Source organism: Pseudorasbora parva, chromosome 5 (assembly GCF_024679245.1).
Source record: "Pseudorasbora parva isolate DD20220531a chromosome 5, ASM2467924v1, whole genome shotgun sequence".
NCBI lineage: Eukaryota > Metazoa > Chordata > Actinopteri > Cypriniformes > Gobionidae > Pseudorasbora > Pseudorasbora parva.
The window spans coordinates 43,888,373-43,908,761 of record NC_090176.1 but is presented as its reverse complement, the minus strand read 5'-3'; the positions used below and the strand labels follow the sequence as shown (position 1 = coordinate 43,908,761).

At 34.8% G+C, this 20,389-nt stretch overlaps 1 protein-coding gene across 2 annotated transcripts in view; it reads left to right on the top strand.

Moving 5' to 3' along the window:
- Positions 1 to 20,389, top strand: part of pde1a (phosphodiesterase 1A, calmodulin-dependent) — a 48,636-nt gene that overhangs the window by 17,751 nt on the left and 10,496 nt on the right. For both annotated transcript variants that reach the window (XM_067444444.1, XM_067444445.1), the window contains exons 2-7: positions 1,228 to 1,341; positions 5,826 to 6,008; positions 11,843 to 11,909; positions 12,009 to 12,125; positions 16,571 to 16,711; positions 16,908 to 17,008. In XM_067444444.1, coding sequence (XP_067300545.1) covers positions 1,228 to 1,341; positions 5,826 to 6,008; positions 11,843 to 11,909; positions 12,009 to 12,125; positions 16,571 to 16,711; positions 16,908 to 17,008 — 723 coding nt within the window. The remainder of the gene's footprint in view (positions 1 to 1,227; positions 1,342 to 5,825; positions 6,009 to 11,842; positions 11,910 to 12,008; positions 12,126 to 16,570; positions 16,712 to 16,907; positions 17,009 to 20,389) is intronic.

Here is a 20,389-nt window from a genome sequence, read left to right as displayed (position 1 = left end):
TATATATATATATATATATATATATATATATATATTAGAAAGTTCTCTTTGATGGAAGGTTAAGGGGTCAGTGATGAATATCTAGTTTGTACAGTATAAAAATCATTATGTCTATTAAGTGTCCCCAAAAAACATGAAAACAAAAATGATACATTTTATTTGTAACGCACTTAATAGTAAACAAAATCTCAAAGTTCTACAGATTTAAAACAATCAACAGCAACAACAAAATAAATAAAATAAAATAAAAATAAATAAAACTTAAAAATTAAGAAGTAGCAAATGAAATCAATCATTTTTTTTTTTACATTTTTTTTTAATATTGTCTTTACTCACAATTACTACAGTTCTTTACATACCATCCTTTCTTTGCAAGCCTGTATGATTTTATTGTATAAATATTTCATTTCATTAAAATATTCAGTGGGTTATTTATTTTATTTATGGTTTAATTTATATTTATGTATTTTTTGTGCTTTCATCTTGTTGCAGTGTGCAAATCATTTTTTTGTTCTGAAAACAAGGAATGGGAGGCAGTGTTTGATTGGATTACATGGAATTCATTACTATCTAATGTTAACTTTGTTTTTGTTTTTTCCCCTACATATTTACAGGGTTACCTCGCATTAGCTGTGCCAAGATATTTGCTTTGCTTATTCAAAAAACAAAAAGTCTTATTGTGAGAGCCATGAGAGATTAACCGAGCGTAGTGCTTTGGCACATGAGATTTGATGATTAAGATGCTGATGAACTGTAATCCTTTTATTTTATATGTTTGATACTCTTTGTTTTCCTGTGGGTGTGGAATTGGCAGTGTCTGTCTCATTTATCCATTTTGTTTCTTTCACAAAACAGATTGTGTTTTCCTCTGTCATGGATAGGTTTTAATTCACTTTGTATGTGTATGTGTTTATTGTAGGCTTTCAAGGAATAATTCGCAAAACAAAGAACATTTGAATCATCATTTGCATCCCCTCATGTCGTTCCAAACTCGTATGAACTTCTGTCAGAGCTGACTTTTTTACTTTGAAAATAGACAATGATGTGGAGTTTGGAGCCAAACTCAGAAGAAAGTAATACAAGTTTAGACAGATGAGGTTGATTGAATGTTGTAAAAATGTGGACTATCCCTGTAAACTATAATGTACTGTCAATGAATAACATCAGTGCTTTCAGATCAGATGTAGAATTTTCCTGAATTGAAGTTCTGTTGTTGTTTTCCTGCAGATTGAGATGTCTGGTGAAGCAGCTGGATAAGGGGGAGGTGAATGTCGTAGATCTGAGGAAAAACATTGAATATGCCGCATCGGTTCTAGAGGCCGTGTACATCGATGAAACTAGGTAAGTGAACATTTGCCTTTCACAGTCTCATGTATAACTTCAGCGGAGGGGAATAAGTGACGCTCTCATGTGCCATTTGAGATTCGTTTGAACCACTGGTGGCATGTGACAGTGGGCCACGTCGTAAATAAAATTGAAATGCCCCACAGACGCAGTACAGTATTGCCTGTAGCTATATGCATGTGCAAGTTATAATTAAGATAATCACTGCTTGATGAAGTTTCTGCAGTCACTTTATTTTTGGCATATGAGCTTATTAAATCTTATGAATGTTATCGTAAAGGGTTTCTACCATTACACACATTATAACACTAGAGATTTGTGAGTTTAAATTTTACACTTCAGCTTTTAAAGGTTTCGTGTTTTTAGATATTTTTCTGAACATAGCATACAATAATATGCAATTGTGAACCAATGAAACACATTAGAATAAAAGATATCTGATTAAATGTGAATTTACATTTACATTTACATTTAATCATTTAGCAGACGCTTTTATCCAAAGCGACTTACAAAAAAGGGTAGAGCAATAGAAGCAACGAAACAAACAAGGCCAAAAACCTGTAAGAGCTGTAAGAAATCTCAATTAATTAGCACAGTACACAACTTTTTTTTTTTTTTTTTTTTTTTTATATAGCCAGCTACAACAAATACTCACGTACGGAAAATACAGAACACTGGATTTTGATAGCTATGATATTTGACAAAAAAAGCCAAACAGTTAAAGACATCCAATATTAAATGTCTAAAAAAAGGTGAAATACTGTAAAAATTGTTTGGGTCAATATGATCTTTAAAAGAAATGAATGCTGTATTCAGCACAAACACACACACAAAAAACTTTCACTGTTGTTAGTTTGTTAGCTTCACTCAAACCATACCTGTTCACATTACTCAAAAACTCATGTAACATGAACTTGAGTTGAAACATGAGTTGTTTCTACACAAAAACATATTGCAGGAATTACTTGGGTTCCACACAACTCTATTAAGTAATTTATACAAATAAACATTTAGCTGTATAAACAAAATAAAGCAAAGCTGACAGTACTCATTTTAATATACTAAAAAAATGAATTTTGTCAGCTTTGCTTAAATTTATTTTGTTCGTAAAACTAAATTGGTATTTGTACAAATTTGTCAATACAGTTGTGTGGAACCCAATTGACACTGCTTCCTACAATAAGTTTTTTTTTTGTGAGTATTTAAAATGATTTCTGAAGGATCAGATCTGAAGACTGAAGTAATGATGCTAAAATTTTAGTATATGTAATACAATAGGAAACATTTTAAATTGTAATCATATTTCATAATATTACAGTTTTTACTGTATTTGATAAATAAATGCAGCCTTGGTGTGCATAAAATACTTATTTTAAAAACCTCTTCTCCACCCTAATCATTTGACCGACATGGAATCTCCTTTTAATATATTTTTATTTGATTAAAAGTAAAATACTAAAACATGGGACAAACAAAATCCTATATGGATTTAATGGTTCAATTCTAATTTATGCTGGATGATCAGTGCTATATTCTTGTTTATATCATATCTGGTTTATATTATATCATGATTGAATTCTCTGCATTTACATTATTATAACATTTATTTCTGCACATTTAAGGATGCAGCTAGATTTCGTTTAGATGATAAGGGCTGCTAGGTTATTTCCCAGTCTCAGTGTTTTACTTTCATGGTGCCATGGGAAAAGGCAACATGTATAAATGGCACTATCTTCCCCTCTGAAGGATTATTCATCTAGTCCACCCTTTTGTTGTTCAAGTATTCTCATCTCTATCTCCAGCAGTTAGCAGGAGGTGTTTCACATTCGTCTGAAGAGAGAAGTGCTAAGAGTGTTCTTGCTCCCCGCGGAAGCCAGCCGCACAGTTAGTCAGTGGAGCTGTGCGTCCCATGGGCCCTTGATCCTAATTAACCGAGACCTAGAGCTCTGTCGCTCTGTTGTGCTTCAGACTGACGTGTACAGAGCGTTATAGTGTTGTCCCACTAGAGCCCTGCCAGCCTCTCGTTTGATGGACTTGTGTTTAGACAGACTCGGCTATGGCTAATTACGTTTTCCTAATGACAGGCACAGGATGTATTGCCATGGTAGCAGCTTTGAGCAATTTTAGCTTGTTACTGGAAGTCGGAGAATATTTGTTATGATAACATGTCGCATTTCCTGTGCCGGTTGGGCTGTCTGCGTAAGACTGAGCAATAATAACAGTCGCTATTCTTTCTGCCGCATTCATTTCTCAGCAAAAGCTTATTTATTTAATCTTATGCTAGTTGCTTATGGTACTTCAGCGTTGAATGCTGTCTTTTTCTCTAATAGAGCAAGGGCAGGATCAGTCATGGCACTATGAGAAAATGAGCAAGTGGCTGTGGAGATGTTTTCTTGCTTTCGGTCTGCACATAAATAACATCTTCAGTTCAGAACATCACACAGTTGTAGAGCTCCATTTAAGATAGAGTGAATGTCACGAAAACCTGCAAGATCACAGTATATAGAGTGTGTGTATATATATATTTAATTTAATCGCAATTAATCGCATGATTTTCTGAATCATGAATTGCGTGATTAATCGCAGTATGCGCAAAATTCAATAATGAATACGAAAGTGCTGCTAAATGAACAAAAGTGCAATAACATATGGTTTGCAAACACTTTAAACAAATAAGGTGCTTTTTACAGCAGTTAAAAGTTAGTAACAGTTACAATATTTCTTGTAAATATCAACGCAAACATTAATTTAATCAAATTAAATTAAATTGGTGGTATACATATATTGATTCTGTAGTAATATTCTCATCAGTGTTCTGTCAGCTTTAACATAAGCCGACTTAAATCTGCATATTTGTGAAATTCACCCCAGGGCGTTATTTAATTTTATAAAGGCCATTTTTAAAAATCTTGTATCTAAATGTATGCATCATCTTTCATGTTAAATTCTTACATTTGATTAATAAATTCAGTTATAATAGTATCTAAATGGACACATTTAGATACTATTGGTGCTCATTAAACAAGGAGCAACGGCCTTTCAATATAATAATAAATAACTAATGACTAATTAATGCGCGATAAAATAATTGTCGGCGTTAATTAATAAATGCGTTAACGTGATAATAACGCGTTAACTTGCCCAGCCCTAATATATATATATATATATATATATATATATATATATATATATATATATATATATATATATATACACACACATATTAATTGTACATATATTCCAAAGTAATGAAAATAGAAATAATAACAAGAATAAGTAGCACAACTCTTTTTAACATTGATAATAATATTGCTGATGAAAAATCAATGTATAAAAACAGTGATGCTAAAAAATCTGCTTTGCACCACAGGAATAAATCACATCTTAAAATATATTCAAATATATGAATATTTTAAATTGTAATAACATATCACAACATTACTGATTTTACTGAAAGATACCCCAACATTTATTTTATTTTACATTTAAATCTTTAATTTTATTCAAATGCAATTCATACTCATGCATTCAGTTGTTTGAGAGTAAAATGCTAAAATATGGGACAAAATGCATCCTATTTGGATTTAACATGTCGATTCTACCTTATTTAGGATGATCTTATATGTCTGTTGTATCATTATTAAAAATGTAAATACAATCTACGACGATAGACAGTTCTGATGCCAGAAGTAAAAAGCTGCCAGTACAAAAAAAACCCCGCACACACACATAAAAAATCAAAACAAAAAACAGGTTGAATCTATTCTAATTATACTCAGTAAGATCACACATGTAAATAGTGTCGCGATGCAAAGACTCTTAATGGTACTAAAAAGGGGTTTTATTTTATATAGGCAAATAAAATACATTTTTTGGGGTGTGAAATATGACTGGGACATATTCTTGACAGGTTTTGTAAATCTTGATCTATTACAACCCACGGATGGAGCCAAAAATATAACCCCTAAATATAGTTTTTTAATCTTTTACACATCAGTTATTGCACATTACAATGATTGTAACACCCACCGACGCATATTTGAATGTAGGCTGCGGCCTCCTATGGGTTTTCCTGCTCAGTAGTTCTGACTTCCACTGATGTTCTCTGATGCTTGATTCCCTGTAGGTCGGTAAAGGGCGAACACATGCAGATATAGGTCGACCAGGCTATAGGTTTGTCAGTGGCCGATGCAGATTTTTTTTACTTTTATATATTTATTCAGTAATAAGGAAATTATTTTGCAAACAGAAAATGATCTATTTCATGGAGTTAGGAATCAAGAAATATTTTTAATCAGTTCCATAAAATAAAATACAAAACAAAACACTGCAACCAAATAACTTAAAGGCAAACTCTTCTACTGCAAATACTAACCTACAATATTTATCTTGAAAAAGGTCACATGCTGTCGGCTCTTCAGAGCAGCTGCTGTAGGCTCTTTGGAGTAATATCCTCTCTGAAAATGTTTGCTCTTCTCTAGGCGGCTTCTGGACACGGAGGATGAGCTCAGTGATATCCAAGCAGACTCTGTGCCCATGGAGGTGCGAGATTGGCTGGCCTCCACCTTCACCAGGAAGATGGGAGTGGTGCGCAGACGGCCCGAGGAGAAGCCCCGGTTCCGCAGCATCGTTCACGCCGTTCAGGCTGGGATCTTTGTTGAACGGTATCTATTGATTTTGATAATGAAATACTTGCTTTTTATTATTCATTTAATAATACATTTATTGTGATTGCCAATAACATTTTGCTCAAAATCTCATGATGTTGATTAAAGTGGTCACGCAAAAATGAAAATTCTGACATTGTTTACTCACCCTAATGTCATTCAAATGTAAAACCAAACACTTTCGGTTCTTATTGACTTCTTTTCTGGCTATCAAAAGACCAAGTGATAGAGAAGAGAAGACCAAGTTTGCTCTGTATTTTCTGCTGCACAAGAGGCATGATAAACGAGCATAATTTGAATGACCCTGTGTGCAATTGGATAGTCCTTCAACCAATCAGACAACAAGAGGCGTGATCAATGGGCAGCGACCCATCGCTTCTTTATCTGTCATTGTGTTAAACCTGCCAATAGCTCGCCAGGTGGATAAGCCAGCCTGAGATTAGTTCCGGCAAAAGTGATACAGAAGCAGTAGAAATTAATGTACAGGTTTCTGAGTTGCAGGTCGAAATCAAATTGCCGGCAGATAAGGCTGGGTTTACCCAGTCTAAATGACTTCCGTTGAATGGACAAAAAATACAGTTAAAGTCAAAGGGGACCAAAGCTGTTTGGTTACCACCGTTTTTTCAAAATATGTTTTCTGTTCAACAAACAAATAGCATACAGGTTTGAAACTGATTAAATGGTGAGTAAATGATGACAGAATTGGGATCTGCCAATGTGGGCAACATAATTACACTGCCTCTTAAGATTTGACAAAATTAGAAGCCATCTTTGCATGTATTGTTCAACACACACAACTGTTAAAATCACACAAAAACGCAGCACACTAGGTTTTGGGACACAGCCTTTATTTTACCATTTTAGGTACAGCCTTTAAGTGAGTTTAAATCATGCAGACAGGCTAATTTCACAGACCTTCCCATTTTTCCCCTGCTAACAGGAAAATGTCTACCAAGATTACAGACACATAAGACACACACTTAAGGGCTTGTTCTGCATAATCTTTTCCAGTAGCTGAAAATGAACATCTCGATCCATTCCATTTACATCGCAGTCCTCTTTTCTGTGGCATGTACCCTCATGCCTGAGTTCTGTGTGTGAGCTGCCTCCCTCTTACATGGGCAGAGCTCCTCATTTCCATGGATACTCATTCAGAATGTCATAGACACCTGTTGAGCTTGAAGCACTGATCTCCGGGTGGTGTGTGATATCGAACGGATATTAGGGGCTCTCGTAATGATAAAAGACATTCAGATTAAAAAGTATCTGTTATTTTGTGGTTTAAAAAAAAAGGTAAGCCAGATTTTCAAAAATATTTGAGGACAGACTCAGAAGCTTAAACTTTATTAATTATAATTTGATTTTGTACACAGTGGCCTTTTAATTTATATGAAACTTAATATAATATTCCAACAAAGAGCTAAATGAAGAATACATCAGGGTGGTATAGTATATTACATAATAAAAATAATAATAATAATAATAATAATAATAATAATAATAATAGTATATAGCATCTTGTTTGATAAAACTATGAATATGTACAATACAGGTCCTTCTCAAAAAATTAGCATATTGTGATCAAGTTCATTGTAATGATAAAAATTAAACTTTCATATATTTTAGATTCATTGCACACCAACTGAAATATTTCAGGTCTTTTATTGTTTTAATACTGATGATTTTTGGCATACAGCTCATGAAAACCCAAAATGCTCAAAAAAATGATAACAATTAGCATATTTCATCCGACCAATAAAAGAAAAGTGTTTTTAATACAAAAATAGTCAACCTTCAAATAATTATGTTCAGTTATGCACTCAATACTTGGTCGGGAATCCTTTTGCAGAAATGACTGCTTCAATGCGGCGTGGCATGGAGGCGATCAGCCTGTGGCACTGCTGAGGTGTTATGGAGGCCCAGGATGCTTCGATAGCGGCCTTAAGCTCATCCAGAGTGTTGGGTCTTGCGTCTCTCAACTTTCTCTTCACAATATCCCACAGATTCTCTATGGGGTTCAGGTCAGGAGAGTTGGCAGGCCAATTGAGCACAGTAATACCAACACCAGCAGCTGACATGACACCCCAGACCATCACTGACTGTGGGTACTTGACACTGGACTTCAGGCATTTTGGCATTTCCTTCTCCCCAGTCTTCCTCCATACTCTGGCACCTTGATTTCCAAATGACATGCAAAATTTGCTTTCATACGAAAAAAGTACTTTGGACTGCTGAGCAACAGTCCAGTGCTGCTTCTCTGTAGCCCAAAAGTGTCTTTACCTGGGGAATGCGGCACCTGTAGCCCATTTCCTGCACACGGTGGCTCTGGATGTTTCTACTCCAGACTCAGTCCACTGCTTCCGCAGGTCCCCCAAGGTCTGGAATCGGTCCTTCACCACAATCTTCCTCAGGGTCCGGTCACCTCTTCTCGTTGTGCAGCGTTTTTTGCCAGACTTTTTCCTTCCCACATACTTCCCACTGAGGTGCCTTGATACAGCACTCTGGGAACAGCCTATTCGTTCAGAAATTTCTTTCTGTGTCTTACCCTCTCGCTTGAGGGTGTCAATGATGGCCTTCTGGACAGGGTCGGGTCGGCAGTCTTACCCATGATTGCGGTTTTGAGTAATGAACCAGGCTGGGAGTTTTTAAAAGCCTCAGGAATCTTTTGCAGGTGTTTAGAGTTAATTAGTTGATTCAGATGATTTGGTTAATAGCTCGTTTAGAGAACCTTTTAATGATATGCTCATTTTTTGAGATTTTTGGTTTTCATGAGCTGTATGCCAAAATCATCAGTATTAAAACAATAAAAGACCTGAAATATTTCAGTTGGTGTGCAATGAATCTAAAATATATGAAAGTTAAATTTATATCATTACATTATGGAAAATAATGAACTTTATCACAATATGCAAATTTTTTGAGAAGGACCTGTGTACACCGATCAGGCATAACATTATGATCTAATATTGTGTTGGTTCCCCTTTTGCTGCCAAAACCGGCCTGACCTGTTGTGGCATGGAGTCCACTAGACCAGGGGTTTTCAAACTTCACGATGCCAAGGACCCCCAAATATGAAAAACCTTTATGGGGGACCCCCTTCCTAAAATACGTCTATATATTTATAACAAAAAAAAACTTTTAAACAGTTAGATAAATAGTGTGACATTATAAATACAACATATTGTTTCCAAACTTAAATTGGTTATACTTATTGTATGTATTAACCTGAAGAAAAACATTTTCAATGAAAATGTACTTGTTTAAGCAACTTTCATAATGTAGTTCTTTGTAAGCAGCTTGCATACCATGTTAAGAACCCCAGTGAGCAAGATAAAGGGACTATAGTGAGAAAAATTCACTAGAAAGATAAAAAAAAAAAACATATACAAATCTTGAAATATATATATGGCAAACAAGGAGAAACAATTAGAAATGAAACCATTAGATTGTTTGATAGACTCCATTTTTGCTTTGTCTTTTAATTCTCTGAAATTTTCTGGGGACCCCTTAGAACCTTCTGGAGGACCCCTGGGGGTCCCCGGACCCCAGTTTGAAAACCCCTGCACTAGACCCCTGAAGGTCTGCTGTGGTATCTGGCTCCAGGATTCAACTGGTTTGTTCATCACATCCCACAGATGCTCTATTGGATTGAGATCTGAGGGATTTGGAGGCCAAGTCAACACCTCAAACCCATTTTTGTGCTCCTTAAACCATTCCTGAACCATTTTTTTGCTTTGTAGCAGGATGCATTATCCTGCTGAAAGAGGCCACAGCCACCAGGGAATACCGTTTCCATGAAAGGGTGTACATGGTCTGCAACAATGCTTTGGTAGGTGGTACTTGTCAAAGTAAGTTCCACATGGATGGCAGGACCCAAGGTTTCCCAGCAGAACATTGCTCAAAGCATCAAACTGCCTCTGCCAGCTTGCCTTCTTCCCATAGTGCATCCTGGTGCCATGTGTTCCCCAGGTAAGCGGCGCACACACACCTGGCCATCCACGTGATGTAAAAGAAAACATGATTCATCAGATCAGGCCTTCACTCCCCACGTGCACCCATGACCCTGCCGCCGGTTCACCACTGTTCCTTCCGTGGGCCACTTTTGATAGATACTGCAGACTGGGAACACCCCACAAGAGCTGCAGTTTTGGAGATGCTCTGACCCAGTCATCTAGCATCACAGTTTGGCCCTTGTCAAACTCGCTCAAATCCTTATGCTTGCCCTTTTTTCCTGCTTCTAACACATCAACTTTGAGGACAACATGTTCACTTGCTGACTAATATCTCCCACCCACTAACAGGTGCCGTGATGAAGAGATCATTCACTTCATCTCATAATGTTATGCCTGATTGGTGTGTATATATATTTTATTAAACAAGATGGAATGATTTATTTTCTGATGATGTCATTAAAAATATTCATCATTAATGGATGAATTTTTGTTTATTTATCCATTTGTTTATAAAAATATATATAAAAAAAGACAGGTGTTGATGATATATGTTGATCCGTGCTAGATATTGGTATAAAAGCACCAAATTTGGGAAATTATTAAAAATTAATCCAATGTTCATTTAATCGTATGGAGCGTCTAAAGGGACATGGTGATGGAAAAAAAGATTTGTCATCACTTTTGCGTTCTTTTGCCAATGTTTTGCGTTCCACTGAGAGTGCGTTTGCTTAGAGAACTTTTGACTTTGCGAGTGAACTTCAAATTTCTCGGGGGAATGCAAAAGTTTTGTGAGCGAATGCAAACGTTTTTAAATATATTTTTTTCTCCCATCTCATTTTTTCCCCACCTGTTTAGGGTCTATGTATAATTAATTGTGATATTGTAATGGAATAAAACTAATTAATATGATTTCAGTCTTTAACATTTGTGAGTTATTATTTTGTCCCAAAAATTAAGACATTGGACAGAGATATAAAAATGTTCTGCATAAATGAACCTGGTAATTTTCCAGTAATGGGATTAATTTATCGAGAGCCAAGTTAATAAGAACACTGAAATTGAATGTGATCATTATGTACTATTATATTGGTATCTGGACTGTGTTGAGTAACATGACATTTTCATTATGAAGTACTTTTCCACCCTCATTTAAAAAGGAAAGTTTTAGTGTTAGTGCTCTGCTTGTCTTTTCTTTTTTTCTGATTATATAATATTCCCACTTGAATGTACTTCTCATCTCTTAAACACTTCTGTAAAGCCCCCTTTTTACTTCAGACCTTAGTAAAACCATTCTATTTGTGGAGGAACAACTTAATGATTTTATATTTTTATAGTGTAATTTTAAAGGGGTCCAGTCAACTGTCAAGTTCGTTGCTTAAAAATTATTTATTTATTAATGACAATATGTTACGCCTTTTCAACCTTTAAATTTAATCTTGGCTATTTTTCCTGTATGACTTTGATGTAAATAAGTAGTTTATGCATTCATGAATGTTTTTTAATCAACATCAAGATTTAAGTTAATATTTATATGAATGTAAAAGGGAAAGTGTATATTTCAGGTGCTGTGAAATGTCATTTTAGAGGTTTCTTATCATTTAAATCACCCTTTGTCTCGTTTATTTTACATGGTGTGACAAATAATTTGCATGCATAAAGAATAAGCAAAATGTTTTAAAAAATATATTTTGTACATTTGGAGTATACAGTAGAACTGCAGAACATCAACTTCTCAAAAGTATTCAACGTTAGCTACCCAAAATCTGTTTTTACATGAATTAATATACGTGTTAATTTTTGTTTACTGAAAAGTACCTTGTTAAAAATAAACTTCATCTGGTAATAGTAAAAAAAGAGTTTGTGTGTGCATGTTTGCAGAATGTACAGAAGAACATCCAACATGGCAGGGTTGACCTATCCGCCATCTGTAATTGCAGTTCTAAAGGTACATATTATCTTTACAGTTAATTATAACATGGATTGAGTTTATTTCCTTAAAGTTTCATATCTTCCACCAATTCATAGGAGTCTTCCTTTTTTTCAGGATGTTGATAAATGGTCGTTTGACGTCTTCACGCTCCAAGAGGCCAGTAGCGAACACGCTCTGAAGTTCCTGGTGTATGAACTGCTCACCAGATATGACCTGATCAGCCGCTTCAGGGTAAGAGAGACTGCCAAAACCAGACACCAAACTGTGATATTATACACACTGCTCACTTTGGATTCTGACTCATACACCCATAGGGAATCTCTCGTGTTGCCACTGAATAAAGTTGAACCTGTCATTTATTGATTTAATGTCAACCCATACACTTGATCTTGTCCCCTTAAACGTAATGCAATAAATAAATGCAAAAATAATGCAAAAGAACCATATAAAATATTATTCAAAGACTTCTGAAGTCATACTATAGAAGGTATGCATTGACGTCACTTTCCCGGCGGGACATCCCCCCTCAAGGCCCCCTCTTGAGTGCCAAAACATCTTGCAGCATGACTGGATTTAATAGGGGAAACTGTGAAAACAAGATCAAAAACAAATGGTTATCCTCTTTAATTTAAGGCAGTTGGACTCAACTGTGTTCCTTGCAACTTACCAAAGAACCAGCGGTCCATGGACATTGAGATGTGGCCAGGAATTGGGTTTCCTGACATTTATATAAAGGGTACAACGGGGCTAAAGGCACACCTTAAGAAACATTTGCATTTCAGTCCTCCCATAGTGTATGATTGCAAAAAATATATATTTTATTAAACATTGATGTAGCAACAGATTTTATATGAAAATAAATCATAAAAGTGGTTTGTTTGTTTAAAAATCTTGGCCCTTTTACCCCACACACACGAGGCAAAAGTCACAAAGTATTGATACAAATATTTAAGCTTAAATAATATGTTTTTAATAAGGTCTAAGGTAATACCTGTTCAAAACAAGAATGACTTAAGCTTAAATTTGTACTATTTTCAGTTTATTCTGATATTCTGAAAAAAATATTATTTCAATAAATATACTGTTCTTAAAGTATGTTCATTTTATAAATACAGAATCAAAAGTATTTATAAAAAAGATATATATTCTGAAAGCATCAAATGAGATCCCATGTTAATTAATATAGCTTTACAGTAACTAATAAATTATATTTTATTATATAATATGATAAATTATATTTTAAAAAAATTATATTAAATATGATTATCATAAATATAATGATCTCTAAGGTGGACAACTAACTTGATTATATGATATTTATTATCTCTATCTCTAACCATGTCATGTCAACATATGGAAAATTCAGCCAGATGTTTATTATCATGTTAAATGAACTGTATGTAAGAAATGTATTTCAATTAATCATAAAATGACCCTGATATGTCACTAGACATTAAAGGTCCCGTTCTTTGCATGTTTTCGAAGCTTTGATTATGTTTACAGTGTGCAATATAACATGAGTTCATGTTTCGCGTGTAAAAAAACACAGTATTTTCCACACAATTTACTTATCTTTACAGCGCTGTTTCCTCTGTCCTAAAAACGTAAACCTTGAGTCAGGGGGAGAGGAGAGAGGGGATAGTGATTGCAGTACCAGTTTTGGCCACAATCTTACACACACTTCCTTTAATTTTTGTGCCTTTTGCCACAACAGAAGCACCTTTTACCCCATGCTTTTACATATTCTGCTGTCATTGAAATAAAAGTTGCTTTAATTACCTAAACAAAACTTAAAATCAGTAACAAGACCTTTATCTCCAAATATAGTCAAACATTTTGTTGCTTCTCATTTGCTACAAAAATCTACAGCATTTTAAAAAACATTAAATATTAGATGAAATTAGCGCAGAATCATCTTTGCGTTGCTGCACCTGTATCCCCGTTGTAGCCTATCCAATTTAGATGCCGGGGAAATACATAAACCAAAGTCTGTGAACACTTTAAGTTAGACAACACTGTACATATGATATCGGTAGATCCAAATCCGGATGATCATTATTATTTTGTCAGCCAGCCTTAAAACATGTTAAAGCACCAAGGCATATAAAAATTATGACTTTATGTAAAACTGCTTGGAAACAATGTATAATGTGAAGCACTAATAGACACTTGGTCGCACTTCAAGATGGGATAAGAGACAAGGACATCAGTTGATATTCTAGTCGTTTCTATATATTTGTTAGAAACTTTTCAAGTTATCCAAATAGCTGTCAGCTGTTACCATCATGCAGACAATACAAAGAGTTCCGCTGTGTGAACTGAATCTATTTATGAACTGCTTCTATTTCTATAAAAATCCAACCCAATAATGATTTGTTCACCAATCATTCATGGCACAAAGCTGTATAGGATCAATACTTTTCTATGGTGCTTTTGCTTCATTTTTAATGAAGCTTTTTGTAATTGCATAGAAACAAACGTTACAAGCACATCATGTTCTCTTTGTGTTCAACTGAAGAAAGTCACACAGCTTTAAGACAACATACATGCGAGTTGTGTGAACTGTGTGAACTTCTGAACTAAAGTTGGTCTTGTCTCCAAAGCATACATGTTTTACCCAGTAACAGGAGATTTATATGTGATATATAACTGATATGAGAAGTCTGACATTTTCCATCTGCTCTCTTTCTTTGTTTTTCACCATTGTGTCAGCTCTCATCACTTCTTACCCTTTTCACAAGTGCGGCGATGACAGACTCTGAACTCACACACAGAGCCCCATGATTACAATTTAAATGCACCAGACACTTGTTGCTTGTGTTTGGGTTTAGTTGGTTCAATATGGAGTCCCTGCTCTCCACATGATTACACTTGGATATTACGCTGATGCAAACTGTTCCCTTTGCCTGTAACATACTCCATTGAAGGCCTCAGACTGCAGCTCGAAGGCCCTTTGTGTCTCTAGTTGGGCTGGGAATCCATAACTCAATCTTTAACACAATGGGTTTTTATGGTTTTGAAAGAAGTATTTTCTGCTCACCAAGGCTGAATTTATTTGATCTAATTATTAATTTTTTATTTGAATGCATTTTAAAATGTAATTTATTCCTGTGATGCAAAGCTGAATGTTCAGCATCATTACTCCAGTCTTTAGTGTCGCGTGATCCGAAATCATTTTAATATGATGATTTAGCGCTCCATTATTAATAATAATTATAGAATGCTATAATTATAATTTTATATCAATGTTGAAAACATTTTTTTTGTAATATTTTTGAAAAAATCTTTTGTAATATTATTAATGACTTTAATGTCAATCGAATCAATTTAATGCCCCCTTGTTGAATAAATTTTTTTTTTTTTTAATAAAATCTTATACTCAGTCAAACGTTTAAATGTATCACAAAAAAATCAGCTTACATCACAGGAGTAAATTAAATTTTACAATATATATATAAAAAATATTGTAATTTTTTTTTTACTGTATTTTTTTATCAAATATATGCAGTCTTGGTGTGCATTAAATAATTTTCCAAAACCTAAAAAAATCTTAATCATTCCAAACTTTTATAGTAGGAGTATTCTTTAATATATTGAAGTCGATGTTTCAATTTTCAGTTTGAATTTTAGTATAATTAGTCATATGCTTTTGTCCTTTTTATAAGTTAAATATTAAATATTTATCTTTATTTTAATTTATTTCTGTTTTAGTTTTAGTATAGTGCTTACAGTAGTTTTCTTTTTTAATTTTATAAATGTCTTTACTGTCACATGTGATCAATTTAATACGTTCTCACTAAATAATAGTGATTTCAGTAGCACTTTATTTTACAGTGTATTTTATTAATGACTCTAACTGGGTAATAATTAATAAACCTGAACCTACCCCAACCTAAACTTAAAGGGTTAGTCCACCCAAAAATAAAATTGATGTCATTAATGACTTACCCTAATGTTGTTCCACACCCGTAAGACCTCCGTTCATCATCGGAACACAGTTTAAAATATTTTATATTTAGTCCGAGAGTGTATGCAAGTGTATGCACACTATATTCCGGGCTTGTTTTCAATCATTAAAAAAATATTTGAACGGTTATTGATCAGCGTGTTGATTCATAATTCGGATCGCCAATGTCACATGATTTCAGCAGTTTGACACTCGATCCGAATCATGAATCAACACGCTGATTCATAACCGTTTGAATCTTTATTGGATTGAAAACAATCCCGAAAGAGAAGACAATGCTGAATAAAGTCGTAGTTTTTGTTATTTTTGGACCAAATTGTATTTTCGATGCTTCAAGAGATTCTAACTAACTAACTGATGTCACATATGGACTACTTTGATGATGTTTTTATTCCCTTTCTGGACATGGACAGTATAGTGTGTATATACTTGCATATGCTCTCGGACTAAATATAAAATATCTTAAACTGTGTCTGAAGATGAACGGAGGTCTTACGGGTGAGGAACGACATTAGGGTGAGTCATTAATGACATCAATTTCATTTTTGGGTGGACTAACCCTTTAACCCATGTAGTTACCTTACATTACTCAGTGTCGGTGTTAAGTACACTGTAAGGCCATTGAAAGTGCACGTACTGTAAAATAAAGTGCAACCTTTCATTTCTTTCAAACACATTCACAATGTGATGGGACTGTTCTTCTCTGTAGATTCCAGTGTCCTCCTTGGTGTCATTTGTGGAAGCTCTGGAAATGGGCTACAGCAAGCACAGAAACCCGTACCACAATCTGATCCACGCTGCGGATGTCACGCAGACGGCACACTATCTGATGCTCCACACTGGCATTATGGTGAGCGAGTGCTCAGTGAATTGTGCATGCATGTCTCGCTCTGACAAAAAAAAATATGACATCTGTTTGTAGTCAATACGCTTGAGGTCTTAACTTGCAGGTTAACGTGCGCAGCTGTTGAAATGCGTTTTAATGATGTTGAATGATGGTAATGATGATTATTTGGGTAATGGCTCACTGGTCTGCTCTCTCACAGCATTGGCTCACTGAACTGGAAATATTGGCCATGGTGTTTGCTGCTGCTATCCACGACTTTGAACACACTGGAACGACCAATAACTTCCACATCCAGACCAGGTGTGTGATGACCTCCTAAAAAGAGCAGCCAATAATCTCAATTGACTGTCCAAAATTAAAATGAGCTGCTGTAATGATGTGCTGAATCTTTGTATGAAGGTAATCGTTATGAAAACTAGCTTCCAAAGACACCGTCACATCCAGCCTGATGGTCTAGAGCAGTGCTATTTTAGTTTTTGATTTATTATAGTTTTATTAATATTTTCAATCAGATCATGTTCATTTTATTTTTATTTTCAGTAATTGCATTATGCGATTTTGTCATATTATTTGTTTTTATATTTTTATATTTAATTTCTTTATTTCAGTTTTAGTTTAATTTTTATTACATTTTTATTTATTTCCAGTTAATAATTGTAGTGCTTCAACTTAAACTTTAAAAAAAAGAAAATAATACGTTTTATATTATATTTTATTTAAACTTCATTTAAATTAACCGAAACGTTTTTAATAGTTTTAGTTTCCAAAAATAACCCTGATCGAGAGCAGATTTTATTAAAATGTAGACATAATCAAGATATTTATTTAGTATTTTTATATATTTATTATTTACTATTTAAACATGTTTTCGTTATTAATCAATATTAATATAATTTAATATGATTTATTTTTTTTCCCTATAAAATACAGCCATGTGACATTTATTCGTATTTTTTAAAATATTTAAAGCATTGCTTTTGCTTTTGCCACCATCTTAAACAGATATTTGTACTAAAGCAAGCTTGTCACAATACATTATGAAATCTTCTCTGCAAAGGATGCATGTAATACTGTCTCAGAAACATAAGGATGCTACCTACCATCTGGAACAAATGTAATGCATCTGTGATGCATTAAAATGCTGCCTGCGTAGGTGTGTGTGAGAGTGTGTGTGTGTGTGCATTTGTAATAGAGAGAGAATCCAATGGTTATGTTTCTAACACAGTTTATCTTCCTTGCGGGCTATCGCGGGCTGAGAGAGATATTTATCATGTTTTCAATTAATCTTCAATGGCAGAATCTACGTCAGAATTTCCATTCATGTTGTTGCTCTGTCTTGGTTCACGTCAGGCCGGACATCTTATTCACATTATTATTACATGCCAAAGGATCCTTGAGATCTTTTTGAAGCAGGCCTCATTTTGCATGACAGACCATCGCATACATCCTTCCTCGAAGAAGTACATCACAGCACTAGCTTTTGCAGCAGACAAAACCTGATGGCATGGACGGTGCTGCAGTGTACTAGTGATTTTGAAGGAGCATTCCATCATCAGGGACTTTTGGGAGACAAGGCTTGTGTAATGGGAAAAATGGAGCTATTACTCTTAATGTCTCTGATTACAGCTCATGTTCCACCTCGTTTTGTAGCTCACCTCAGATTTTCTCCTCACGAGAATGAAAAGTAAATCTCTTCTGTAATGTCTGTCTAGCTCGCTGGAGGATAGGGATTTTCTTGCAAATGTATTTGTGTGGAAAGAAAGGTGAAAAGGTGGATACTGACAGAAACTTGCAGTAAGATATAATAGAGTTCTTCAGGACTTTTGGTTCAGAAAAAGAACCCCTGTTCTTACTAAGAAACTTTTTTTTTTTGGCTATATAATGTTCTTGAGGTACGGAGCCCTGTGGGGAGCCCTATGCTGGTGGAAAAAATGAGATGGGAAGTCAATGCTTTTGTGGGACCCAATTTATATTAGGTGGCCTTAACTACTATGTACTAACATTTTAATTAATCATTTGATACAATGCACTTATTGTGTACATACATGTTTTTACATTGTACTTACATTTTAAAAAATACCTGCATGTAATTACATCTGTAACTAATTTCTGTAATTACATTTGTAAATACACAATTGGCACTTCCCTTACCCAAAACCCTACCCTTAAACTTACCCATATCATCACACCTGTGCCTAACTCTACCCGTATCCCACCTCAATATCAGAAAAAGTGCTTTGCAATACAATTCGATTCTTTGTACTTATTTTTTGATGTAAGTACATAGTACTTAATACCACCTAATATAAAGTGGGGCCCTTTTGTGTTTTGCGTTCCCCCGAGTACTTTGCGTTCACTCACGTGCACTTAGGGTGTGTCCAAATCCACTTCTGCTAGTATAACAACGGGAAAAATGGACTGTGTGCCAGGTGCATGGTCTAAAAGGATTGTACCTAGTCTCTTAATATGTTTTGGGCAAAACGTGCAATAAATCTTGAGTCTCATCTCCCATTATCTTTAACTGTTTCCCTGCTAAACACCTAATTTTCTGTTATTTGTGAGAACGCATCCCTGCCAAACACAGAATTCTCTGGGTTTCTTTGTTTTCACTGTTATACTGTAGGGGGCACTATTAGGCATCTTCTGAATGAGTAAAGAATAACAACGCGTATGAAAGCAGATGCATGTAAAATAACGTGATCATCAACATTAAACAGCGTATAAATCAAAACGATCTAATGTTAGTGAATGAGATGTGGACCCAGGACAGCTACAGGACTGTGACATCATTCAACGTGATCTCATGAAAATACGTGAGTATTTTTACGTAAAGTGTGATTCTACTACACGTACATTTACTAACGTTTTCACACACAATAAAACGTACAATACTGACTTATTAACAGCACTAAAATGTACAATATTGACGTATTGACAGCACTAAAATGTAAATTATCTACGTATCCAAGTGTGTACGTGTAAGTTACCAGGCTCCCATAAATTGTGGTATTAATATTGTTTATTTTATATCCAATAGTCACATCAATACATGTTTTCAGTCACATTTATTAAATGCATTTTACTAAGTTAATCAACCTAATATAAAATAACAGAAATATAAAATAACATTTTGCTCTCGTGACTTCTGCTACAAACTCATTTCGGATGACTAGATAATGTTAAAAGAAGACTGAATTTTAAAACCGTCAGATGAATAACATTCTTGCCAACCATTTTGTAGTATTTAGCTTGTTGTTTGCTGTGAGACATAAAAAGGCATTTTCTCCTATTCAGCAACTGGCGATCACAATATACACCAAAACACAACATCAATTCACAAAACGCAACACTTTATTCGTTTGCTGTAATCCAAATCGTTAGAATCCATATGTTTGCGAGAAACAAATCTAAAATTGAGCCCGGTGATCTTCATCTCCTCTCAGTAGCGCGACGGTAAACATCAAATCTCGCACTCGTTATGAATATGAATTCAAATTTAAAAAACGCGCCCTCATGAAGCGTTACGACATGATTTACGGCAGTGGCATCGAACGCTCATTGGCTCTCGCCTGCTTCGTCACAGATTTTTGACATGCCATGTTTCAGTCGATTTGTATTTGAAATGGGAAACGCTCAACTTCACGGAGAGAAGCCGTATTAATATTTTCATTGATTAATAGC